Source organism: Colossoma macropomum, unplaced genomic scaffold, assembly GCF_904425465.1.
Source record: "Colossoma macropomum unplaced genomic scaffold, Colossoma_macropomum, whole genome shotgun sequence".
Taxonomy (NCBI): Eukaryota; Metazoa; Chordata; class Actinopteri; order Characiformes; family Serrasalmidae; genus Colossoma; species Colossoma macropomum.
In genome coordinates, this window is record NW_023494790.1 from 14,947,508 (window position 1) to 14,974,338 (window position 26,831).

The following is a 26,831-nucleotide window of genomic DNA, read 5'->3' on the forward strand; positions in this document are numbered from 1 at the left end:
TTGTTAAGCTGCTACAGTTTCACCGGTGCTTGAAGCATCAACCGAGTCCACTATCCAATCAGGGATTTCAGCATTTTAAGCCAATGTAACAGACACAGCCTGCTCTAGCTGAAGCAATACAAAGCCAGATGGTCCTCACAGCACAGAGAAGCAGCTCAGCCTCTTTATAGCAGCGCTCAGAGGGTTAAAGCAAGAGAGGTTGTCGGACTAGGCGGCTCTGTCATTCACACGGCTGAGCTGCTGTTGCTATGGGATGCGGCCCAGCCATTGGTGAAAGACCTGTGGCTAGTAGAAGGACTCGCCACTGTCAGCACGCCTAATGGGAGATACGCCTCGTTTCTGCAAAAACTATTTAAATACACCATCAGAATGTTCGCTCAACAAGATGAGATCTGTTCTCAAAACTACGCAGAGCTAAATATGAACATCACCTATCATGACTGGCACGTTGGTACCTACTGGTATCAAGGGAATCTTGCCTGAAACAGCACACGATCACATTGCGTGAGGTCATAATTTTTTTTAACTGTGTAGCTCTTCTAGCGCAGTTATATATTTGAGTAGTCATCTTAAGTGAAGTGCTCCCATTAAAAATAGCTAAATTTAAAGCTTAGTAGTTTTTGAAGTGGCCATGTACGTTTTGGGGATTAGTGGCCCTCTCCAGTGGAAGAACATTTTGTAACGCTGGTTAGTATTAAAGGAGAACTCTGTCAAAACTTGGTGAAGGATGTCTTCTGAAGATTTAAGTAAATGATCTACTATTGTCATCATATCTTCATCGTTATAATTTTGATTTTGCATTTTGAGCCTGGGTGCATGACGTTAACACATAAAGATGCGAGACGTAATACGTAAACCCACATGAAATCTGACCCAACGTCTCTGACTGTTAAATTATTCTTTCCCGCAGTAGCGCATGAACATCATATGTTAGAGTCAGGAGAAAAAATACCCTTTCAACTTCTTTCAGTTGTAATAAACTGTCTTGCATAGTGCTGCTTCACAACAAAATAAAAATATTGGATCAGTATCAGTGGGCATTCCTAACAAAGAACAAGATTTCATTCTCTCAATTGGACAATGGAAAGTTAAAGGTTATGATGATGCACACTTTTTCTTGAGTACAACTGGAAACACAGCCTGCCAATCTGCCAATGCAGTGAAGCGCTGAAAATAATAACGTGCATAGAACAAACATCGGTGTGCTATTGTTGCACACCATGTCTACAGTATTCCTCCCTCCAGGTCCGTGTTCCCGGCTCAAAGCCAGCTGAATGAGCAGCGTTTCCAGCAGAGGCCTGGCTACAGTAAGCAGGTCACTCTAGGTTAGCAAGGCCACATTCTGGGAAAAGCGCCTGTCAGTGGCGGCCGAATGTTGACACATGCAGCAGACAGGGACCCGGGACTGACAGGAGAGCTGCAAAAACAGGACCTTCATCAGGGTCCAATTACACAGGTCAATGCTGGGATGGAGTGCGTAAAAAAAAGAGGTCCAACAGAAAGGTGAATGCATTAAAGAGACAACAGAGTCGTGAGAAATGTTGCTCAACAGGCGCAACATGGTCTCATGTATGCAAAATGAGTGTTTGACAGTCTTCTAAATCAGCCACATCCAGTTACGCAACAAAGGCATGCTTCTAACTGAGTTTCTGCACATGAAAATTCCTAAAGCGTAATCTCATTCTCTCTCTGTGCTATGTATACATGATATCGTCATCATATCAAAACCACATAACTCCTTTATATTCTGGGAACAACAAGGTTACCAATAGGAACGGTCCAAAACTACTTATAACTAAAATATTACTATATTCTAATGTAATGACATTCACTGTAACTAACCTATATCTAATCTGATTTAGAGAAAAATTCCAGGGATTTTTCAAAATGGAGTGGTTTGGTGTAAAATTTGTAAGGAAACTTACCAACTAAGATTTCTTAACCATGGCAGTGATACCTACACATCTTCTGAGTTGTTGTATGTAATATTGGTAATGGTAAAATACCAGTAAATCTGAAGAAATACATTTCCTTTAGGGACGATTTTGTCTTATAATGCCTTACATGTATCAATCATGTTTTATAATAGTTTTCAGACAATGTCTAAAGTGTCTTAAACAGTACAATTTTAACCATTTTGTGTAATAACTTTCTGTGGGCTTGCAGGGTTAAGAGGCAATAAACTCTTTAAAAGGTTTAATATCACAACTGCTGTGAGCAATTCTGAGTTTCTCTAGAACCACTCTGAATGAGCTTGCTTATACCTCAGCAATTTAATTATGCAGGATTTATGAATAATCTGTGAAATTCCCCATTTGAGAGTGAGATTTATATTTGCTTTTTAAATCCTTGTTTGTATCCTTCCACTTTCCCAGTTAGTACAGTTGTAACCCACTACTGCAAGGAAACAGTTTAATTCAATTTGCATGTAGGTCAAGGCTTTTGTGTGCCGCAAAACGTTTGACCATTCAGGCATGTCAACAGTAAATCTCTTTCACTGATAACCGTCATATCTCCAGCCACTCTTTTATGACAGCAAAGGATTATGTGAGGTCAAAACTGCATGATGTAATTCAGATAAGGAAGATAGGAAATGTGCTAGAGCCTGGCTTGAAGATATCAGTATTTGCAGGAGACTTAAACAAAAAACTCCACTTGTCAAGCACAGAAACAGCAAAACCGAATCTCGCTATCAAAGGAATAGACTGTGTAAACTATGAGAATGAACAGCTCCGATTCACAGGGGGTGTTGGAGGGGTCTTGAACATAGCAGTCTTTATGTTGTGGTGCAGTGGGGGGAGAGCCAGGAATGACCACCATGGTGTCATGTTACAGGCTGTTTTCCTAAGCCACAAATCACATGCCCACTTCCAGCACTTATCAGCCAGTTGCTGCCTCTGTGTCCGAGGCCTGCTCCAGAAAGCAGTATTTTGCTTTTTTTCTTTTAAATTACAGCAAAGCTTTTTACACTATGATTTAAATTAGCATAGAAAATCTACCTGCAGTGCAATCACATGCATAGAACGTTCAGCAGAAATCTCAATAGTAGTGTCTCAAAAATACCACAACTAGAGACAACAAATAGAGATGCTAGGTCCACTGCGAGCTTCAACATTATACTGTAATGGCGCGTTGCAGCTTTTGCTCACAAGCTGTTTAAGTAATACACATCCCTCAGATATTTTGAGCAGCCAGCAAAACATGTCACGTGGCTCTTTACTTCACAGCAATCATCTGTGAGTGATAATTTTCACAGACACGTACCCTAAAATTAATTTGATGATAAACTTGTGTTTTATTTGCAATACAGGACTGACTCAGAGTAGAGAATGTCGGTGCTTGGCTGCACATTTACACCAGTTTTAACCTCAACAAGCCAGTCATTCAGTGTGGAAAATTCTTCCCCTGCCCAGTTTGTGCTGATTAGCACTAATGCAGTTGGTGTCCTCGGGCCACATCCCTGAAAACAAACTAGCACTGTACTGTACACACCAACTGTATGAACACAATAGCCCAAGCCGCTCCATTCAGCACTAGTTCTGTCACTTTGCAAGGTGGCACTTTCCTGCCTGTCTGTATTCCTGCTGTATCTGTGAAAGAATCTGAAAGCTCAAGAATATCCCTTTCTCTTATTTCTTTCAGCAGAATGAGACAGTAAACATTATATCTTGCATAAAATCTAAGGCTATTTGTTTCTGTTCCCTGTTTAGTAGTCATTTAAGTATTTTAGACAGCTGTATATTCTAAAATGGGGTTTGTAGCTTACTGTAAGTGAGCCATACTTTTAAGCATTTTACTGCAACAAAATTTCATTTTCCACTTAGAGACATGAATGTGAGAAAAAAACAAGAACAAAAGCTGGCATCTTCACTTGCATCTGGAAAACAAACCCCCTTGACTACAAAGACATTTTAGATGTAGAAAAAATGTTCTAGGATTAAGCACAGATTTGGAATTAGAAACTGAAAGAAGTTGCAGCATGTCTAAAACTAACAAGACAGATAAAGATAATAATAACAAACAAATAAGAACAGATTTTTTTTCTTCATGAAAAACAGCACAGACCTTGCTGTGGTCTGTTCAAATTCCATGGCCAACAAAAATAGTATTTTGGCAGTCTGTTTACAAAGCTTGCAAATTGTAAACACATTTCGTAAACTGATGAAATATGAGAGAAACGACAAAGCTAAGCAAAAAAGCCAGCCAACACACAGGCCACCTCTTCCACAGCGAGATTTAGACGTTGAAGCACTGAAAACAAATACAGGCGCCTAAATATAAGAGCAGCCCCTGACTGACCAAAAACATGGCTCGTATTTTTATTCACAGATCAGCGCTGAACAAACGATGACTTAAAACATCGAAAAATGACCGTGTTGTGTTCAAATGCTGGCACATTTTGTAGGAACCAGCTGGCAGAAAAATAATACAGCTCCAGCTCTCCATCTCAGCTAGCTCGCTAGCCGTTGCCTATCGTGACAACAGCTCGGAATACTCAACTCTATCGCCAGGCAAGCTAACGTTAACTGTAGTGTCGTTTCGACATTTAAAACATGCAAAAACACACAAAATATATCTGGAGATGTCACGTTTAGAGAAAACTGGCCCATTACCGTCAGCTCCTGGTTGTCGGTGTCTCGGTGGCTGACTGCGCGGATTACCCCAGCTCTCCAAGCCCAGCGCCCAATGTCGCCGAGCTCCAGCGGCTCCTCGCCGCTCACGCACAGGAACCGCTTCCCCACCAGCTCCGGCCGCGCTTCCCCCGCCATGGCCTTTCACGGGAGAGTGAAAAACCCCTCGGAAAACTTCAACGCCGATGCCCTATCGATCGGGCATGAAAACGGTGGATGGAACAAAAGAAAAGAAAGTGAAAAAGAAAAAAAGGTAGTATTTTTGCCTTTTTTCTCTTCTTTGCCGTGTCGACCTCAAACCGGGGAGGGATTTAAATCTGTTTCAGCCTCCACCCGCACACACTCGCTCTTTTCGCTCTGTGAAACTGAACACTGGGACGCATCACTGCCACGGTGAGGCATGGTATCCCTCCGCCTAGCTCCGTGTGTAGAAGCCCTGTCAAGCCGTTTCACACATCTTCTTCCGCCAGACGCATTCATTCTCAATGAGAGTCGGATAGCCTCCCTAACTGTGGAAAATAGTGCTCACATGTTATTGTGCTTGACCACCAGCCAAAATCTGTCAAACATAACACGTAAGGATTTTTATGCATACACGCTATCTTACATGAAATAGGTTGAATTATTTTTACAAAAAATGTGTACAAAATACCATTGGTTCACTCATCCACTGTCACTGCACATACAGCAGTATCTGCTAGGTGAGGCATAGTAGTAGCGCATCAGTGTGACTGGACTTGTGATACGATCTTGAAGTTGTTACAGTGATACGATAACAAATGCATGCCAGTTTATTCAAATCTGGAAGCATGCGCTCCTTTTTCGTGTATATATAGCACAGACTAATAATTCAAAAAGTGTTTGCTTTTCGTGTGTCTCCTCTGCATGACCCTCGTGCTTCCCTCGAGGGCCGTGCGGCGATGAGAATGAGAAGGGGTGCTGTTGTATGTAAAGCGTGTCCACTGGAAGCAATCAGCCCTGTGTCACCTTCAGGTCAGAGGAGTAGATGGAGAAAGATAGCTTGCTGCTGATAGAATCACAAATCATAGAGCTCCTGAGATGGTTGTTAAGCTCTGCCTGTCTAGTCGCGAAGAAGCTCTTCTGAGAGCAAAATAGAAAACCAGCACTATAACTAAGTGCCTGGTGGGCATACAGAAATCTAATATGTGGTAATACACGAATTTCAAACATCTGACATATATTAACATATATGGATTTTTTCTGATATCAAACTTATGTTTATAACATATGGCCATATATGTAGCATATGCCAATTTATCTGAAATTGGCTATTTTCAATTATGGGGCATATGTGTAAGCTATTTATCTGTATGTGCAAGCACATATGTGTAACTTATCTTTTTAAAAATGTATGATAGAAAACATTATTCATTTAAGGATGGCGTATATTTCTCACATATACTATCTTAATATTTTATATGTATATATATGTATATATATATGTATATATATATATATATATATATATATATATATATACACACATATATATGTATACATATATATAGACACACATACTTTGAAATATGTATTTGACCCTTTATGATACACGTGCATATATGGCCACATATCAGATTTCCATCTGGGTGTGAGCTGCCTTTTGAACACCATCTTTTGTAAGTGAACCCCGCAGAACCTGAGATTTGATATCTTAGGTTTGTTTTTTTTGTTGTTGTTGTTTATTTTACACACCATTTAGCTGATATTCAGACAATTGCTATTACAAAGCACCACATACTGTGATCATCAATGAAGATATGGCTGTTAATAGCACATGTCAATAGCACATGTGTTTAAGGAGATGTCATTTACTTATTCCATTTGTGAACTTGTAACTACTACTTTATTAAGAAATAACATGGCATGAAATCTTCATCTTCTGTAATTAACACAGTAAAATTAGAAAAGAATTAAACGACTGATGTCACTAGCAGTGGCAGGTCATTTGCAACACAGACCAGCATGCTAGAATTTTGTAATGGTCTGTTGCCATGTTGAAAGGCCTGCATGTATTCAGTGTTAATCTACATAGCAATAGGATAAAGATAAGGCTTGAAGCAGGGAAAGAAATCCCCCACTGCAGACATGCACATGAATAACAACAAGATTAGCAGGAGAAGCCACAATTCAGATATCATCTGTTGCCAAGCATGTTCTACTACTCTTGATGTGTGCCTTGTAAGCATGTAATTAGAAAGCTTCTGCTCATCTCCCCTTGGGGTGTAAGAGGGATTACTATCATCAGTTTCATGGAATAATAGTTGTGAAACTACAAGTTTTGCATAGAGAACATGCTGAATTGCTGCAGAAAGAGGGTGTTTTTAAAGGCATTTTCCACTGCAGCGATCTGTTATCTGCACAATATTGAGATTGTGGCATTTCAGGCTTCACAATAATGTAAAACAGTTTTCAATCACCTACATTTATGTAAAATTGTATAGTATGTGCAAATTTATTTACATGACATTAAAATTGCTCTATGGTCCCAAGATGTTCCTATATTTCGAGATATAATTACGTGTCTAAATAGTTTAAAAAATCTTTTTTAAAATATCAATTTATAGTAACAATCGCTGTATTTGTACGACTGTACTTTTCTTACTGTATTTTTCCGGCTCAGCTTTCTAATACACCGTCTGCCGATCCAGAGTAAAAAGCCTGAGAACCAAGCATTTCAAGCATTTTTTTTTTTCATTTTTTAGTTTTTGATTCGTTTCCGTGCACGGTACGTGTTTTATGACTAATCGCAGTTTGAAATTCTTGCTGAAAACGTTGCCATGTCGCTGTTCGTCATCTAAATGCCACTCTTTGATGAACGTTTGTTTGAACCAATCGTTGTTCTATAGTCATGTAAACAAAAGATATTGACCAATCAGAAAGCAAGGGGCGGGCCCGGTAAATCAACCCATCTCTGACGTCAATGCGCGCACCTTGCTAGCCGTACGGCCCCAAAGCAGCGTCGGTTAGGTGGAGGGCTTGGAGGAGCTGAAGAAGCTAAAACAAAGCTAGCTACGAAAAACTGCCGTCATCTAACTTATAGTCGATGTTTGGCTTCTTAAAATGTCAAATTTTAAGACATTCTTTTAGGCCGTTAAAGCTTAGCCAGCGCTTTCGAACTTGCCACGGCTTAGCCGCGGCCGTTGCTAAGCAAATAGCCGTGCTAAGTTAGCGAGCTAGCCACTAGCTTAGCCGGCTATCGTTATCCCAGTACGGCCTCTCTAACTTCGCTGAGCCCTTCTTCTATTCTCATGCCCTGCCGACTTGAAGGAAGATGGTGTCTTGGATTATATCAAGGAGCGTGGTGTAAGTTCGACAATCTGTTGTAAAAATTTGCTCGGATTTATGAATACATTTATAATCGTGTCGTCCCATATTTGCAATGTTATTGCCTAACGTTACTGCTTGTTGGCTAGCGTAGTTAAGTAAGTTAGCGTTATCTCCAGAAACCTGTTTTGCTTCTTGTTTTATAACTACTTTTAGTTTTGCTAACAGTAATGTTAAATACAGTAGATATGCGAGATTGTTCGAGTTATTTTCACTGTATGAAAGTATACAATGCAGTTAGTTGGGAATGTAAAGAAAAGATGGCTGGCTTGTCATTGTATACGTTGTGCTTAGGTTGCTAGCTCGTTGGCTGGCTGCGACCTACGGCGCGCGTACCAGTCTCTTAATGTTAGTTGATAAAGGAACTTAAGTAATATAAGGCTATAGCTTAAATCGAAATATGTCCAGTAACAGCCGAATTGTGTGGATCCAGTCACCATAGCTGGAATAAGTATAAGGTGCCTTTTTTATAGCGACCTGCTCTACCAGACAAGCTCCTTTGTTGATGCAGTGCTTTGTCGTGCACCGTCATGTAGAGACAAAGCTATGTATGCTTTTATTACTTGAGCATGCATTGAAAGCCGGGTTGAGTTAGTAATCACAAGATTCTGACTCATGTGCGTCTTTTAGACTGTTTCCTCCCACTGTGTCATGGATACTACCTTTGTAATTAATGTTTAACAGTAGGTAAGCCTGGCCAGGCCTCTCCCACAGAAGGCTGATTTACCTGCTTTACCTGTGCTCCACAGGCCTGTATCTTGTCACAGCTGGTTTAATCTGGAAAAAAAAAATAATAATAATATCATAGAACTCCTAAAACTCCAGTGAACGCTCTTTGCATATTAAGGTGGAAGTAGATTGCGTATGGTGTTGGTCCAAGTATGTGCAAGAAGTTCAGGACTTTATTAGCAACCTGTTTGCTTAATAACTTGCACACAAACTGAAGTCCTCTTACTGATTTTTCTAATGTGTCAAAATATACATTTCTGAGCATATTTTGGATATCGTCAGTACTTAAATAACACTGACCAACTTCATGTTTGATTACAAGGAGGGCATTATTAGTCCTTTTCCTTTTTTATTTAGTGTAGCACAGTGTGTGAAAAGTTAAAAATCAATAATACTTGTAGTTTTTAGTGTAGCACTACTGGCTGTTTTTTTTGCCTATTCTAACATATGAGATGTCAGAAAAAAATATTGTGACATACTGTATGTCACGACCTGATATTATATTTTTGCCATATTGTCCACCACTATGCCTTCCACTTAGAACTTAGACTTATGTATTGGGCAGATGAGAGAAAACATATTGCACTATGGACTAGCCAGAAGATGTATATTAGAGTTCACTTTGATATTTTCAAATAATGAAAATTGAATTTCATTATTTGGCACACACAAGATTGGCCTGTGCGGGGTAAATGTTGGTGGAGTATGATATACAATTATTAAAGGCCAGGTTTGGTTTCAAATGAATGCTATAGTAATGAATTAAGCAGGCCTAATAGTAGGTTATGTCCATATAAGCAACCCCTTGAGGATGAATGAGTACTGTTTTTCAGTAGAGCAACCAAAATCTTACATGACTGTCTGGTGAGTTTCCTTTTTTGTACAACCAGCCCCGTTTGAACAGTGTTTGAGCTCAGTCAAAAGCAATAAAACAGTGGTAGGTTATTAGCACTAAAGGTAGCACAATTACAAATGATGGGAAACACCAATCTTTAAAATAGCAAACGTAACAATGACTATATATGGACTATAGGCTGTATATGTTAGCCCAGGGGCGCTTGTATCCTATCCTGAATGGCTGGTGTCCAGTACAGTTTGGTGAACACCTGGATCACATCTGGCTTAATTTATTTGTTAATTATCAGGTTTAATAGGTTTGTTTAAAAAAGGAAAATCACTAAAATTTGAAGGTTACTGGCCCTAAAGTGGGTCTGAATTGAATACCTCCCATAGCCTGCACTGTATATTTGAAAGGCATTTTCTCAAACAAACAGGACCTTTGCTTTTTGCCTGTGCAGCTTTAAAAATGTATATGTTAGGTTTTGTTGTATTTTTGACTAGTAGGGTGAGGTATACCGGTATGATTATGTCTCATAATCTGGATTTTTCCAAATTGTGGATATTGACCCCAAAAAAAGATAAATCACGAACAGTCTGTCCCCAAAATAAGTTGAACATGAGATCAAGCAGCTTTAATTACTCTTATACTCAAGAAAAGCACATTTTAGACCAGAGCTGTTAACTGCATCACTGGATGCCACTTGTTGTATGCTCTTATGTTAATCACTGAAGGTTTTTATATTGTCCATGAAAAGGTTGATTTGCCATGGTTTCTTTTTTTCCCCTCCTTTGTTGTGCTGTATTGTATCATACAAAACTTATGTAATGTTGTGCAAGACAAGGAAGGAAAAATCAGTTCGTAAAATGCATCCAGCAGGCGGGACCTAGCAGTAACCTTAGCAAAAGTAGAATAGCGTGCTTCCTTTTTCAGATATTATTATTATTATTATTACAGACACCAACTTTAAAGTTCAAGCTACAATTGTGAATGTTTACATCATATCAGCGACGTTTGTTTTGTATGCAATGTAGGGTTATTTATATTCATGTGATAATGAACATAAACTAAGCTAGTCTTGAGCTAGGTTTGCAAAGACCAAGAAAAACAGTGTAACCAAAAAAAAGTACATTGTTTCATTTTTTTTTAATCACTGATCTGTCCACCCAGGAGTTGCATTAAGGTGTCCTTAGCTGAGTAAATCTGACAGCACTGCTGGGGGCTCTGTTCCACATTACGTAAGATACTTCTGCAATGTGTATGACCTGTTTTTTAAGCACCCACACTAATGTTTAGAGTAACGTGTTTCCTGCTATTATTATTGCAAACTGTCGGCTTTGTAGTCTTTTTGGGGCTCAGTCTTTCTTCATTTCCTTAATGCAATGCAATAAAGTTATTTTCTAATACAGGGACTGTTGATGAAAGGGCAGTGTTTCTGCTTAGCTCTGCCTTTAATAATGCAACTCTTGCTACTGGTTGGCTTTTAGACATGTTCTAGAGCACATGTGTTAGGCTCTGGTTCTCGTGGGCCAGAACACTGTAGACCTCAGCACACTACCTCATTAAACACACCTGCTTCAGCTCATCAGCTAATTAGCAAGGCTTTCATAAACTGAATTCAGAGCATTAGATGAGAGTAAATGCTAATCTCCACAGCACTTTGGCCTGGAAGGTCCCCAGTTTGACATGCATGTTCTAGAGGAACAGTTTAGTAGGGTGGTATCGATACTGGTATTGGATATCGGCCTGAGCACGTGCTCATGTGCTCGTACTTGACCATAAAAATGCACCAATACTAACATCCGATAACAGCTGATACAATGTGACGTGAGCCTAATTAGTGTATGCTGCTGTGCTAATGAATAAACAACTCAAGCTGGCAGTGGTTGAGGGTCTGCTCACACAGAGAAGCCGTACTGACTCCAGGGCAGTCAGACACAATATCGCTGGTCACTTTGTTGCGTTGTGGCTTGGCAGATTCCAGCCAGGAATTCATTATATGATTTTTAGCCTGTTTTCAAACACACACAATCACAGCCGCTTCCCCAATATGGGTAGAGACATGTAGGCTTGCTAAACAGAGGCAGAAAAAAAACAAAATTTGTCCAGCTGTCTGCAGAGTTTCACATAGCATGGAAGCAGTTTCATACGGTGTGAGTGTATAAAGCATCCTCGCACGATGCTCAATTCAAACATACAGTGTGAGTCATCAAAAACAAGATTTCTAAAATCACACACTGTATGTCCGACTTTAGAGGACTTTAACTACAACTCAGGCAGCACTTTAAAAGACTTCAACAAGACAAAACTCCACAGGTGAGCTCCTTGAATTAGCCTCGGCTGTGATTCCTGCTGTCACTGTGCTGCAGAGGCTGTTGTTCACAGGGACAGATGAGGAGCATGAGAACAAAACTATGAAACATACTTATAGCCGTGCAGAAGTGCTTTTCTGACATGGAACAAAACCCACTCTTCAGCGGCACGGTAAGGTAACCAAGGTAACTAATGTAACAAAGCTAGCTAATCCACATCATTTAAATCAGCTAGATTTTAATTATTTAAATTAACTGTTAAGGTACATTGCACTCATGTACACTAACTAATTTTACATTTTAATTCATTGTGGTATCAGATAATTGGTGTTGGTGTATAAAAAATAAATATGTACACGTTCTGAAAAAAATGCTATCGATGCATCCCTACAATTCCTACATTTGGATTTTTATTTTTTTACCTCGAAAAAGCAGTTCTGTTGTTGAAGGAGGATGGAGTTTGTTTGCGAAGTTCACTTTGGTCTGTGTTGATCTGGGTACTGAATATTAGCTTCTCATGGGAAGTATATGTGCAAAACAGGAGGAAAGTGGCCATTAGCGAGGGCAACTCCTTGGAAACAATGTTTTACCATGTGGGATTCCTAAAGACTTACTGATGCTTTAGCGAATGAGACATTTTCTAGATGTCAGCTAGGTTCTCTGTTTTATGTTTGAGGAATATGTTCAAATGATAAAGCAGAGTAGGTCCGTACTCTTCGTTAGGCTTTTTGCCTATTTAAGGAAAAAACAGGACCAGCTTTGTGAGTTGAACCAGATGTTGAAATGAAGGCTCTTTGGATCTCTAGCTTTAGTTCATTATGAGCCCCCAGCATCTGGCTCTGTGTGGCGCCCTGGCCACACCATCGCCTGAGTGGGTGTACCGTGTCAGTGTTTTTTAGCAGGAAACTCAAAGTTGACCTAAAACAGAATGTCAAGGCCTGTCTGAGGGTTTTATTTTTTCAGCTGCTCACTGCAAGATCGAGGCCCTGTTTTGCTGAAATTGCTTCAAGAACTCTCTCGGCAGGCTCCATTTCCTCTAGGGCTCCAGCTCTAGGAAGGAGGGCTTCTCTCTTTGTAAATGACTGATGATGATGTGCAGCACATTTATTAATATTGCATAGGGACCATGCGAGTTCTATTGTTGCGAGACTGAAAGCACGCAGGCAGTCATTGGACACAAAAAACATTTAAACAGGGCTTCCATATCCATGACTAAATGGCCCGAGCTCCGAGCTTGGACGAAGCCCGGTGAGGACAGCGGGTGAGTCCTGAGCCCCGCCTCCTGGACGCCACCTCCGGGCCTTAAAGTGAGGCCACTTTAATTTGGCTCACATTCGACCCGGGCAGACGAGCTGTGGAGCAGGGAAGTAACAAGGAGGCGGAGCACAGAGCTCTCGTTCCCTCTCGGCTCATGCTGCCCTTAATGAGAGGCAGCTGATGCTGATCTGGCTGGCAGTGTGAGCGCCTGTTAAAAAAGAGCAGAGTGGGAACAGAGAGAGAGAGGGGACAAGCAGTAGCAGAGGACTGAAGAGCTGAAAAGGACTGAAAAGTGTAGCGCATAGGTTTGGTTTTGTTTGTGAAGTGTGAAATTAAAGTCATATCCCTGCTGCAAATGTTTTTTCTGCCTCCAGCATCCTCCTTGAGCCTGGGCTAGCACATGCCATGCTACACTGCCATACACTGTTCATTTGACATTTGAGTGTGTTTGAAAGAACCTGAAGTACTAATTCTCCTGTCACTCAGTCGCTAACTTGTTGGACTACATATAGACCAAGTCCAGATGGTAGGCTGATGTGCAATCAAGACAATGCACAGTGTGTGCCTGTCTTTTATAGGGTAATAACACCCTTGTGTGACTAGGCTGATGGTAGCTCTACTGCTATCATGGGAGAAGAGTCCATTTAGAGCCCCTAAGAATATAATTGCCCCACCCTGTGTAAACATTGGGACATGTCATTGTCTAAGCCCCATGTTTATCCCTTGCGGTGCTCAAGTTCCTTATAGGCTTTAACACAAAGTTCAGTTTCTAACAGTCTATTGCATTTTTTGGCCTTATTTGTAGTTGCCTTTTGCTAGCTAACTACTATTAAACAGAGTTAAACCAAAAGAAAATAAATATACAATACAAAAGTCAGAAACCACTCTTTCATTGCTTCAATTTCCAGTCAAAATGGCTATTAGGTGTTTATTCATGCTCCAGGTGGAGGAAAATAATCACAAAACATATATAACAGAAAAGTACATAGCAACTGTCACAATAAAATATCAAAATGTAATATCAGCTTTTTCAGTATTTAGTATGTCCACCATTTGGCTATAGTAAAGCTTCCATTCCTTTTGAGAGACATTTAGAAATACATAGTGAGAGTGATTTTTCAAAACCTCTGAAGTTCAGTCTTAGAAGTTGGTTGCATTTTCTGCTCCTTACGATTCAAGTAATCCTAAACACATTCAGTGATATTGAGGTCGGGACTGGAGTGGCCAGTCCATTGTTCTGAAAACGCTAGCAGCGTCTTTGTTTGATTTTCAGTTTCCTTTTCTCAGTAATGGCTTCTTGACCACTACACATCCTTTCAGACCCATAATGTTGAGATGTCTTCCCGCAGTGGAAGGATGGACAGAAACACCTGTGGATTTTTTTCAGATCTGAAGCAAGGGTGGAGCTTTCTTCTATCTCAAAGATGAAATCTTTAAGTACTCTTTACCTGATGGTGATGGTTGTCTACCAGCTCTTGTTGGGAGTCCTATTTTCTCTATATCTTTTAATAGAAAATTAGTAAGCTTCAACTTTGAAAATTCCTGTTTTCTGCAGTTAATATCTTTTAACTTTCCCCTTTTTAATGCAAGCAAATTCTTATATTTAATCTGAGAAATATCTCCTAAAAGATGAATATCATGTACTCGGCCATTTTGACTGGAACTTTAAATGAAGGTGGTCTCTGACTTTGTATAGTACTATAGGCAAAGGTTTGGTTTTAAAGATTTTGTTGAATTGCTGTTTTACTGTTATGTAGCTTGTGTCACAGACTTTGACACAGAATCACTGATCCTTTTTTTGTAGCTTGCTTGTGTAAAATGCACATTCTTTTTGGCATGCCACTACTAGTCTGATCACCTTTTCCATGTAAGGAAAGGAGGCTTTTAGTTAAAATCATTTTGGGATGCCATCATTTGAGAACACATTTGTTTCTATTGCCTTCTCATCACTGGGTTTTTTTTTGTAAAAGCAGGGAAAGAATTGTTAAAATGTAGTGTAGAGTGATATTATGGACAGTAATGAAGGTATCAGTGGAATTACTGTTCTCTATATGATTACAAAGGCATTGCGGCAGTTCATTGCTTGTTATTTTGCTCTTATCTACTCTTAGTATTTGCTGTAGTACTATTTGGAGAATATATCAAGTGCAGTAATTCTTTGGAGATTTCAACATTCATTTTTGAGCTTATAAGATTGACAGTAACTTGAATGAATCTGTCATTGACGTGTATTGTCTCTCAAAAAGTATACTGTTCTGCTTAATTCAGTTTTGATCGTGGTCAGTGGAATGAAATAAAATTGTGAGTAAACCTATGTATTTAAGCGACAGAGCAGCCTTCTTTAACAACATAGCTCTTATAAGTTGGCAGAAGAACACTGGCCACATTTAAGTTGCTTTCATACTGAATGCGGAAAATTCACCCTTGCGCTTTCAAGCACATTATTTCAATAGGATGTCTGGTGCAGATGCAGAAAATGGAGTCTCCTCCGGCAGACACACAGGGTCATATAAAGTTAAAATGTTTTCAGCTTTTGAGTGACACGCTTTGGCCAAGTCCCAGCACAGCAAGTAGGAGTAGGCGTGTCTGGTAGTTCCTGTTGCCATTGATGAATCTAGAAAATTTTGCCGTGGGTGGCAATGTGAGTGTAGGAATTTTGTGGTGGCATTTCGGGTGGCCAGTCAGATTTCATGAAAGACACTGACCACTTCAGCCACCCCTTTAAAACTGCACATGCTTGTCACTACCGAAAAGGTTAGTTTTCTCAGAAAACACTGGCCACTTTCACAGCCAACTGACGAGCGCTACGCAAGCTGTGAGTGGTGTGAAAGTAGCTTGCCCCCAACAAGCGCAGTGCATACCGTGTTCAGTGTAAAAGCAGCTTTAGGCCATGTTCTCATTACCAGGCTGAAGTGGCACAAATCTATTTTTTTTTTGCCTTAATGTGACACAGATGTTTTTTTTTTTGTTTTTTTTTCTTCAGAGCTGTATGGGCAAACAAATCTGATCTTTTCAAATTCGACCTGAGCCACTGTCATATGTGGTCCTAGGTCACATAGATATCCGAATCATGGCCATCCGAACTTACTGAGCATGCTCAGATCAGAATTCATTTGTGTTTATTACGCATGCGCCATCGTTCAGCGTTAATGAGGCAAAAGCATTAAACCTGGTGTTGTTGCTAGTAATTGGTGCAAAAGCAATGCATCTGACATTTTTTGCTCTAATAGTGAACAGCTGGGAGCTGTTCAGAGCAAAACATCTTTATGATGAAGGCTTGTTCTGTTGTTGAGTTTGTTTGCTGTTCATGACGCGTGTGGTTCATTCATGTGACGTTATTGATAAGGATGTGTGCATGCAAGTTGTTTTAGGGCATAGGTTCGTTCACATTAATGACCATCACTTACCTACACAAATGTAAGAAAGGTAGAAAGATGAGATCTGAGAAATAAATTAGATTTGAGCAATAAAGCTTGTTATTATTGAGCAATGAAAAATACCAGTTATTAACCACACAGACCCCCATTAAAGGAAGTAGCAGTTACATGGACCTTGAAATTATAGTCTTGCAGGTTTGGTGGGGTGGGGGGTGAGGGATGGGGGAGTAGCAGCTTGTGAAAGACCTGGAACCGAAGACTATTGTTAGAGCCCTGCAGCCTTATTGTTTCTATGGCAACAGCAAAATAAACTGCTGCCAAGGTGGATCCCTGGATGTAGGCCACAAAGCAGAAGACTGGGAGAAAGTTTCGTCTTATATAAGCGTGAACTTGACACATTTGGTGAAACGCTTTCCAAACGAGGTTACAAGCGGTTTGGAAAAAATCTGTATTTCGTAATGTTTTTGGGAAGGAATCTGTGTTCTCATGGCTCCCCCAGTCCTTTCTTGTTATTTTATCTTCAGCTTTTGCGTCTTCATCAAGAAAGAAAGAAGAAAGACAAACCACATATGGGTCTGGACTTAAAAGTACACTAAAAAATATATAGTGAGAAATAACTGTGTGTCAGTTTTATTTACTGATGAGACAGTGTTTTTAGAACGGGCTGAATTACTAGGTCACATGGCCCAAGCCTATATCTGGCAGCAGAGCCACAGCACAAATGGTCACCCAGTTTAGCTGTGCTGCTGATTCAAGCACACTATCTCTGACTTCAGAGTTTAGCAGGAGCACATTAGGCTACTGTATCTGAGCCATGACAAGCTTGGGCTAAAGTTCTTTGGCCCTTGCAAAAAGACAACCGTGCTAGTAGCCGGGATCCTGTTCTAAAAGTACAACTGAGAACTCTCCAAATCTGTTTAAGTTGTATTGCACTTGGGGCACTGCTGATGTTTCTAAGGGCAGCGTCATTAGTCGGGAAATGTCTAGGCTTGATCCCTGCCTGTAATGTTTCTGAAGTCTTTCCCGGCAGGCAAGAAGTGAACACAAGCCATGACTTTCCCTTGTGTTTGAGGCTTTCTTCATCTGTCAGCGCTACATTGATTAGCGCTCTCAGTGCCGAACGCGGGTGCACCGAGAAAAGGCTGCCTTTTCTCTTTCATCATGATCCGTAATTTAGCTCCGTCTTGGTCTGAGCTATTGTTTGCACCATTTGCCCGCATGTTTATGCCCCTCATTCCATTTAACTCCAATATTTATGCCTGCCCCAAAGAATAAAAGGGGGGCGTTCTATCACAGCTGTACTCCCTCCATGCTTGGCACCTTTTTAATACAGCAGAGTAGCTGCACACTGTGCACTAATTGCTAAATGCTGCTGGGAAGCTTAAAGGGGGAGGGTGGAGCAGGGAGGCTGCTTTCACTGACGGGTTCCACAGTGCATTGTTCTGCAGGCTCACCCGCAAAGTTAGCCGAGTGGAACATAATAAATGAGACTCAGCTGAGAGCTGCAGCCTCCAGATGAAAGCCTGGCGCTGGGCCCATCTGCTGGCAGCAGAGCTGATCTCAGGTCAGATGTACCCAGCTCCCACCACCCAGTCCCCCTGCCAAAAGCGCAGTGGCCTGGACCGCATTAGCTGTACATTATGGTGTATGTTATGTACTCTATGTGTAATATGCCGCGTATGAGACCTTTCATTTTAGGGAGAATCTTGTGCTTGCTCTCTCTTTGTCCATGTGCTTGTGGGGTTAGTTTCCTAGCTTGCCTTCAGCTGAGGGGCAAAAGAAAAGGAAATCATTGTTTATCTTGTGAATGCAATCAGTGGGAGGAAATTCAGTGGGTGGCTCTCAATAGCACCAGACAGCACATTACTTGTGATCTTGTCAGACAGTAAATCATTCAAAGAAACTAATATCTCTCTTCTTTTTTTTTTTGTTTTATATATATATATATATATAACCACAGGCTGGTCTTTGGAACCCTCTACCCAGCGTACTACTCCTACAAAGCAGTGAAAACCAAAAATGTCAAAGAATATGTAAGTAAATACTTTTACATTTACATTTACAGCATTTAGCAGACGCTCTTATCCAGAGCGACTTACAAAAAGTAAATACCCCATAGGTTCACTTATTTGCCTTCTAATATGCACTCTGAATGGGATGTGTGAATATTTATGTAAGAAGGGGTGCTGCTGCACATACATGTTGATGATCTGTCTGGGCTGACAGTGTTTTTGTACAAGCCCAGGCATGTGAGAAGGCGTGCGAGAGCCACAGGCTGTGTGACTGGATCAGATTGACATTCGCTCTCTGCATTGACTTGCGCTGGAGTCTTTGCCCTGCAAGGGCCTGCCCTTTGTCTTTAATATGAGTGAACCGAACAGGTGCTGTAGAAATTATAAATTAGGCTCCACCAACCACAGCAGTGTTTTCAGAAAACAGTGGGTTGACTCAAGGCTCCCTCTGCATACAAACAACAAGGCAAAATCTGCTAAAGCAGTCAGATACTTTGCATTGTAATATTTTGTACATGCCCTCAGAATAAATGTCCTTTGTTTTATCTTTATCTTCTGTTCTTGATCTATTTATCTACAACCCCATTTCCAAAAAAGTTGGGATGTTGTGCAGAATGTAAATAAAAGTAGAATGCAATGCTACGCAAATCATGTAAACCATGTTTTTTTTAAAGGACAATAGTACAAAGACAACATATCAAATGTTGAAACTGATAAATTGTATAGTTTTTTGAAAAATATGCCCATTTTGAATTTGATGCCAACAACACGTTGCAAAAATATTGGGACGGGGACGTGTTTCATCACCTCTTCTTTTAACAACTCTCTGTAAGCGTTTGGGAACTAAAGAGACCAACTGCTGTAGTTTTGAAAGTGAGATGTTTTCCCGTTCTTGTTTGATATAGGATTTCAGCTGCTCATCAGTTTGAGGTCTTCTTTGTTGTATTTTTCATTTAATAATGCGCCAGATGTTTCCAGTAGGTGACCAGGTCTGGACTGCAGGTAGGTCAGTTTAGCACCCGGACTCTTTTGATACAGAGCCGTGCTGTTGTAATACATGCAGAATGTGGTTTGGCATTGTCTTGCTGAAATAAGCAAGGCCTTCTCTGAAAAAGACATCGTCTGGATGGCAGCATAGGTTGCCAAAACGTGTATATCGTTCAGCATTAATGGTGCCTTCACAGATGTGCACGTCACCCATGCCATGTGCACTAACGCACCCCTATACCATCACGGATGCTGGCTTTTGAACTGTACGCTGAAAACAAGCTGAGTGGTCTTTAGCCCAGAGGACACAGTGTCCATGATTTCCAAAAAGAATTGCAAATGTTGAATTGTCAGACTACAGAACACTTTTCCACTTCACCTCGCTCTTTTTTTTTTTAAATGTGTTGTTGGCATCAAATTCAAAATGGGCATATATTAAAAAAAAACATATATATTCACTATATATATTCACTATATTGCCAAATGTATTCACTCACCCATCCAAATCATTGAATTCAGGTGTTCCAGTCACTTCCATGGCCATATAAAACCAAGCACCAAGGCATGCAGACTGCTTCTACAAGTATTTGTGAAAGAATGGGTCGCTCTCAGGAGCTCAGTGAATTCCAGCATGGTACTGTGATAGGATGCCACCTGTGCAGCAAGTCCAGTCGTGAAATTTCCTCACTAATAAATATTCCACAGTCCCCAGACCTCCAATCTTAATGTGGCCTTCAGCTTAGCTCAAGAACAGTGCGTAGAGAGCTTCATAGAATGGGTTTCCATGGCTGAGCAGCTGAATCCAAGCCTTACATCACCAAGAATAATGCAAAGCGTCAAATGCAGTGGTGTAAAGCATGCCGCCACAGGACTCTAGAGCAGTGGAGAAGTGTTCTCTGAAGTGACGAATCATGCTTCTCCGTCTGGCAATCCAATGGACGAGTCTGGGTTTGGCGGTTGCCAGGAGAACGGTACTTGTCTGACTGCATTGTGCCAAGTGTAAAGTTTGGTGGAGGGGGGATTATGGTGTGGGGTTGTTTTTCAGGAGTTGGGCTCAGCCCCTTAGTTCCAGTGAAAGGAACTCTTAATGCTTCAGCATACCAAGAGATTTTGGACAATTTCATGCTCCCAACTTTGTGGGAACAGTTTGGGGATGGCCCCTTCCTATTCCAACATGACTGCGCACTAGTGCACAAAGCAAGGTCCATAAAGACATGGATGAGCAAGTTTGGTGTGGAAGAACTTGACTGGCCTGGACAGAGTCCTGACCTCAACCTGATAGAACACCTTTTGGATGAATCAGAGCGGAGGCCAGGCCTTCTCATCCAACATGAGTGTCTGACCTCACAAATGCGCTTCTAGAAGAATGGTCAAAAATTCCCATAAACACGCTGGAAAACCTTGTGAAAAGCCTTCCCAGAAGAGTTGAAGCTGTTATAGCTGCAAAGGGTGGGCAGACATCATATTAAACCATATGGATTAAGAATGGGATGTCACTCAAGTTCATATGTGTGTGAAGGCAGACAAGCAAATACTTTTGGCAATGTAGTGTTTATATACATACATATATATGTGTGTATGTGTATGTGTGTGTGTGTGTGTGTGTGTGTGTGTGTGTGTGTGTATATCTCTGTATGGAGTTGAAACCTGCAGGTGGATCTCCAAGAGGACACTTGGTGGTATATACTGTAAAATATACTCTGAAGTACCACAGGAAACATTTGGATGACCATGGAAAAATTACATGAAGTGAAAAAAGTGCTCATCATCTACAGGGTGCACACTGCTGCGCAATTTAGCGCAAAATTGTTGTTTATTTACTGAATTTAATATATTGGAAAAAAACACACAAAAACATAAAATGTGGCCTATGCAAAAGTTATGACAAATCTTATATTTTTGCATTTTCCAATATGTTTAATATAAAATAAAATGAATTTGCAGCCATATTTAAGTGTTCCATGTAGTGGATGTAATAACTTGTTTACTTATACAATCAACAGAACATGTAATTTGACCAGGTGTGTTCAAATACGTGTTATGTACGACTATACATTATATACACACTCATGTAAATACAGTACTGTGCAGACATTGTAGGCAACCAGTAAAATTTGTTGTCTAGGCAGTAAATTTGTATGCTACATAACATTAAAATTGATGAAAATAAACATAAATACAGTAAATGTAACAAGTGTTGTAATTTTTTTTATTTTTTTTTTTTTATTTATTTTTAGGTTGTAAATATTTTGGTTAGAAGAGCCAAGAACCTGTGGCCGATTCAAGAAAGGTTTCTTGAGAAAAAACTTGCTAAGACAAACACTAAGAAGTTCATAAGAATGTTCTTAAACGCAATTCTCACGTATGAAGTTTTCAGATATTCTCATAATATAATCTTAATTATTTCCTTAAGATTTTCACAAGGTAAATTTAATTGTTTTCTTATGTAGGCTGTTGTGCATTTTACAGCTGCCTATAAATGATATGAGATACATTTAAATTGATATAAACTGTTATTTCTGATATTTAATCCACTCAGAGGAAAAACATCAAACCAAGCATTAAAAAAATTAGTAAATAAGACCTAGAGGTAATGATGGAAGAAACAGCCAACAGGAAAAAAACCCTCGTTGGAAAGTACGATAATTGTGGGGTCACACCAGAAGCAAGAGATGAGGACGGGCAGTGTCCGTGATAAATTTAGATGCTCACCTGATCAACTGTTACAGCCTAAGACAAGCGTGAGGCTATCGTGAGGTATGAAAAACATGTAATATTTTCAAGAATACCACTTTTTCTTGAATAATTCTTAAGAAAAGAGTTAAGAAAAAAAGATTTCTTTAGAAATTATTTAAAGAATATCAATTTTTGTAATTCTTCTCAAGAATGAAGTTTTTTCACATTCAAACACATTTAAGATTTTCTTTCTTGAGATACTTGCATGAGTCCAGCCCCTGATTTTTCTGTGCACTCTCTTGATTGCATAAGGTGGATCAGCAGTACACCTGATTTTAGTGAGACATTTGATTAGATAGACTTGGTATTGAATGGTAGCTGTAAATGTATTGGGCTTCTTCGACAAGATTTTTAGAAATGGTTAAGCTAATACACTGACACTCAAAACTACAATGTATTTATTTATTTATTTTTTTTGCATTTATTTTAATGTTAATGTTTTTTGAGCAATTAAATATTTACTGTTCAGACACATGGGTTTAGGTATAATTTTCTCAGTAGAACATTTACACAGTATTTCTATCTATAAACATTTCCATCTGTCAATGACTTAGCTGAATCCAGTGTTTTGTGTTGGTTATATTCAAATGTGAAAAGTCATTCCTAATTGATAAAATGTTGGTTTTTGAGATCTTACATGAAAACAAAACATTTTGTTCACAATGCAAACAACCTCACAATCTAGCCAATTTGTGCCATGTCTGTTCAACTAGAACATGGATTAAATAATGGAGGTGTACCGATCATGAATTTTTATGGCTGATTCCAGTTTGTTTTCAGCAAAATTGACCAGTGGGTGATTTTTTAAATTTTTGTGTGTGTTTTTTTTTTTTTTTAAACAGGTAATGCACAGCAAAGACAGTAATATTATCAATTTACCTATTTACCCGGAGCTCACATTTTGCATGCCACATAAAAACGCTGATATGAAACAGATACATGACTGTGCATTTCTGATGAAGCATTTGGAGGAGCATAAATATTCATAGATAACATGCCATACTAACATGGTTCTTATAGCCTAGTACTCGTCTAGAAAGGATCAGTTGTAACTGTACGTACAGCATACAACAGCAAAGAATGCATGAACGTACATATGTTTGCAGACAGAAATCATACATATTTATAAACAAGTGGCCCGATTCTATAGTAAACACACTGTATGAATGAACATGATTTTGTTTAACAAGAGGCTCGGAAGACTGCATACAGACTAACAGGTTCTTCCACTACTGTTCGATGTAGTCTGAGCAGTGTGTTTAAAGTATATACAGTGAAAAACTGCAACATACAAAGTAAAGATTGTGTTACATGTACGTCATTCAAGCTTCAAATACCAAACCTGCATAAGTAATATTAAACAGTATTGCGTCTCCATTAGCCTTCCATTAACTGATATTAGCATTATGCTAGACAGAAAAGGCTGCCTACAATGTAAATATATTTCTATACGAAATACTGCTATTTAATTAAATGTTCATGACTGCATAATTAAAAAAAGGTAAAACTGTCATGAATATGCTGGAATAGTCTTTGTTAGTACAGGTTGTGTTAGTAGGTTGTAAGGATGTCTACTGAATGGGGACAAAAAGCCCCAGGGTTGCTCTGAAAGAGCTTCACCGATATAATATAAAATTGTTTCTTCTTAGGATAGTTAAGTACTGTCTGCTAAAAAACCCAGATATTACAACAACAAATATAGTAAAAATTCTATCTTTAATTTCAATTCTTTTTATCAGCCAAAGTAGCAACATAGATTTACCTGAAAATCAACTTTTTGTTCCCAATGCAAACAATCTCAAGCCTTCTGTTTAACTAGGATATGGGTTAAATAATGCATGATTTTATCAGCCAAATCTTTGTACTCAGTTTGGCCCTTTTTAAATGTGGCACTACTGTTTTGCTGGATGCTTTTACCTGTACCAACTTGTTCAAGAATGAAATGTTGTGATACATATTAGAGATTGACTGATCAAGGGCCAATACTTATCACCCTTCAGCACAATGGGCTGATAGCAGTTACTGATCAAGGGCGGGGCTGAATGCCTCATTCAAAGGTGCAGTAAGCAATTCTGGAGAAAGTTTGTTGATGTTTAAACTTAACAGCAAAACAAATACAGCCCTCACTTCAGTGCTTCATCAGAAGCTCTGACCTCCAAGTTCATGGATGTGCTTTGCTGAACAACACTTTTTTTTAGATCTTCATGGCCACAAAATCCTTCACAAACATTGTATGAACAAAAAAGTTAGCAAACCGTGGTTACATTTGCTACTGTGAAGCTAACCAGTTGGGATTAGCTATCAAAACCTTAGCAAAGAGAAGAAAACAATACTGACCTACTGGTTCTGTGAAACAGCAAAAATAAGTTAATGTTACCCAACTGTAGAGCAGAAACAGAGCAGCCTTTGTTTCTTGTTTGAATCTTCCTGTTCCACCTTAAGTGGTGCAGCAGTTACAAGCAGCGCGGCTAACAGGACAAAGCGTTCATCCTGCCTCACAGATGAATTTTTAAATATGCGCTAAAAAGAGGGTTGACATACATTTGCTTTTCAGATCCTGACAAAGCCATAGGTTATGAAGCTAGTGTAGTGTAAGCTAAGCTAGTGCCAGGTAAGCTCAGCAAAGATTAGCACTCGGATGCCAACAGAAATGAATCCTCACAGCTTTGCCAACAAACTATGTTAATTACAGCTCTGCACGTTCACACAATGAGTTTACAGTGAAATAGAAACCAAATATGTAATATACTTCAGGAAAAAAAATCCTTTTTTCATTAGTGAAATAGATATAAAGAGGCTGAAGTTGGCTTTCTGTTCGCCAGCTTCTTGTTTGACCATTCTAACTTAAATGTTGCAGCAGCTACATTCTGGTGCCTCAGGCAGTATATGGCTCATATGTTTCACGTCAGTGATTAGCTCTCAGGATCGGCTAAGGTAGAGAGATATCAGCCAATCACATATTTGGGCTGAGAGTCCTCTGATACTGATACATAGCCGATCGATCTCTCCATCTCTAATACATATCATGTTTGATTCTGCATGTTTACTGGGTATGCAGTGTGTTGTATCTGTTTTTTATGTTCTAATCGTGTGATGTTTTTGCTCCTGTACAGTCCTATCCATCAGTTCCTTCAGAAATGGTCACTTTACACCTCCTCCACGTCAGTCATTCTTATCAGAGTGTCCCAGTAACCTGTAGGGCTTTTGCTGGTGCAGTGGACCTGATGACTGCACCTGTTGAAGCAGCCTGTCTAAACTGCAGTTTCTTTGCTAATTAGCATTATATAAGCTTAAAGTATATGTGCGCAAATACACTCGATTTATATGTGGCTGAATGATGTAATTCGTTGCAGTATTTCTGAAACGAAGCCTCAAGACTACAGTAAATATAGCCTGAACCCAAGTGGAGCTATAGCCTACTTTAGTGCAGAGCTAAGCTGGATTTCTCAAGTGTCACTCACTCACTCACTTACTCACACGTTGAAAGTAGAGACAAAAATGTCTTTACACCCACAAAAGCTTTCCTGATCGTATGTGAAACTGTGAATTGTGTTGTACATTGAGTATTTTTGCTCACCTCAGTGGCTAGTTGAATAAGCTTTATAGGGCTTGGAACCGTGATGTCATGATTTTGGGTGATCTGACATTTTGGCAGTTTAGTCAGTAGGGGTGGGAATCTCTAGGCACCTCATGATTCTATTCGATTACGTTTCAGAGGGCTGCATTGTGATTATAAAATGATTATCGATGCATCTTGATGCATCTTTTTTTCTGTACAGGATTTCTTTTTTTCTCACTGTGTGACAACTTGGAACTTTTAAAGCGCAGTATTTGTAAAGTAAAGTAACACAGTTGTAACAATAAATGATCTTAAACGCTGGAATTAATGTAGCCTATAACTGCTAGTTCACCTAGCTAGTAGCTAACGAAAAGGCAAAGAGAAAGATTTAAGACGGACATCGATAATTTGGAGACAAATAGACTTATTTGCATTTATAATCACTCCAGCATGTTTCCTGATACTTTTCATTTGCAACAAGAAACTGCCAAACACTAAAAACCATGTGAAATTGAAGTCAATTTCTCATTCTCCATCTTCTTTTTTGAATTTTCTGGTGGAACGGGAAAATTCGAACGAGAAACTGGAGAATAAGAAACTGACTTCAACCACATAAAAAGTGGAACTTTGAGAGACTTTTTACAAGAAGCTGTTTTACTTTTGTGGAAAAGTTTCAAGCTGGTGAAAAGGGCTACAGCTGAGCTAAAGGTTAAAGCAGAGCAAAGTTAATCCGCGTTTTTGTTTTGTATTATATTTTTAGCCTAGACTAGGACTTCAGCACGTACTGAGACACATGTACAGCCAAGATGGTAAAATGGACTCAAAATGTTGTGGCTCCCAAGGTGGTTTGATTTTTGTTGAAAAAACAAAATGACTTATTAACATTAGTGTTGCCGACCCCTGCACTAGCTTTTAATATAGTGTGCACGCCTCAGACTTTCCGGGCACTGCATTTCCGCACTTTCCAAAGTTCCGCCTTTTGCGTTCCGTCAACAATATGTTATCAATTAAAATGTAGAAAATCATTTTTTGACATTTGTGAATCGAT

At 39.5% G+C, this 26,831-nt stretch overlaps 2 protein-coding genes across 3 annotated transcripts in view; one reads left to right on the forward strand and one right to left on the reverse strand.

Annotated features, from left to right (window-relative positions):
• jmjd1cb (jumonji domain containing 1Cb) overlaps positions 1 to 5,001 on the reverse strand; it is a 187,651-nt gene extending 182,650 nt beyond the window's left edge. Inside the window, exon 1 of one of the 2 annotated variants that reach the window (XM_036572263.1) lies at positions 4,614 to 5,001. In XM_036572263.1, the coding sequence (XP_036428156.1) occupies positions 4,614 to 4,769 (156 nt within the window). In that variant the 5' untranslated portion in view covers positions 4,770 to 5,001. The remainder of the gene's footprint in view (positions 1 to 4,613) is intronic. The other variant, XM_036572264.1, reaches the window with a different exon arrangement.
• Positions 5,002 to 7,574: 2,573 nt separating this feature from the next.
• The window catches only part of reep3b (receptor accessory protein 3b), a 30,414-nt gene continuing 11,157 nt past the window's right edge, over positions 7,575 to 26,831 (forward strand). Inside the window, exons 1-2 of the mRNA XM_036572268.1 lie at positions 7,575 to 7,955; positions 18,450 to 18,522. Coding sequence (XP_036428161.1) covers positions 7,924 to 7,955; positions 18,450 to 18,522 — 105 coding nt within the window. The 5' untranslated portion in view covers positions 7,575 to 7,923. The remainder of the gene's footprint in view (positions 7,956 to 18,449; positions 18,523 to 26,831) is intronic.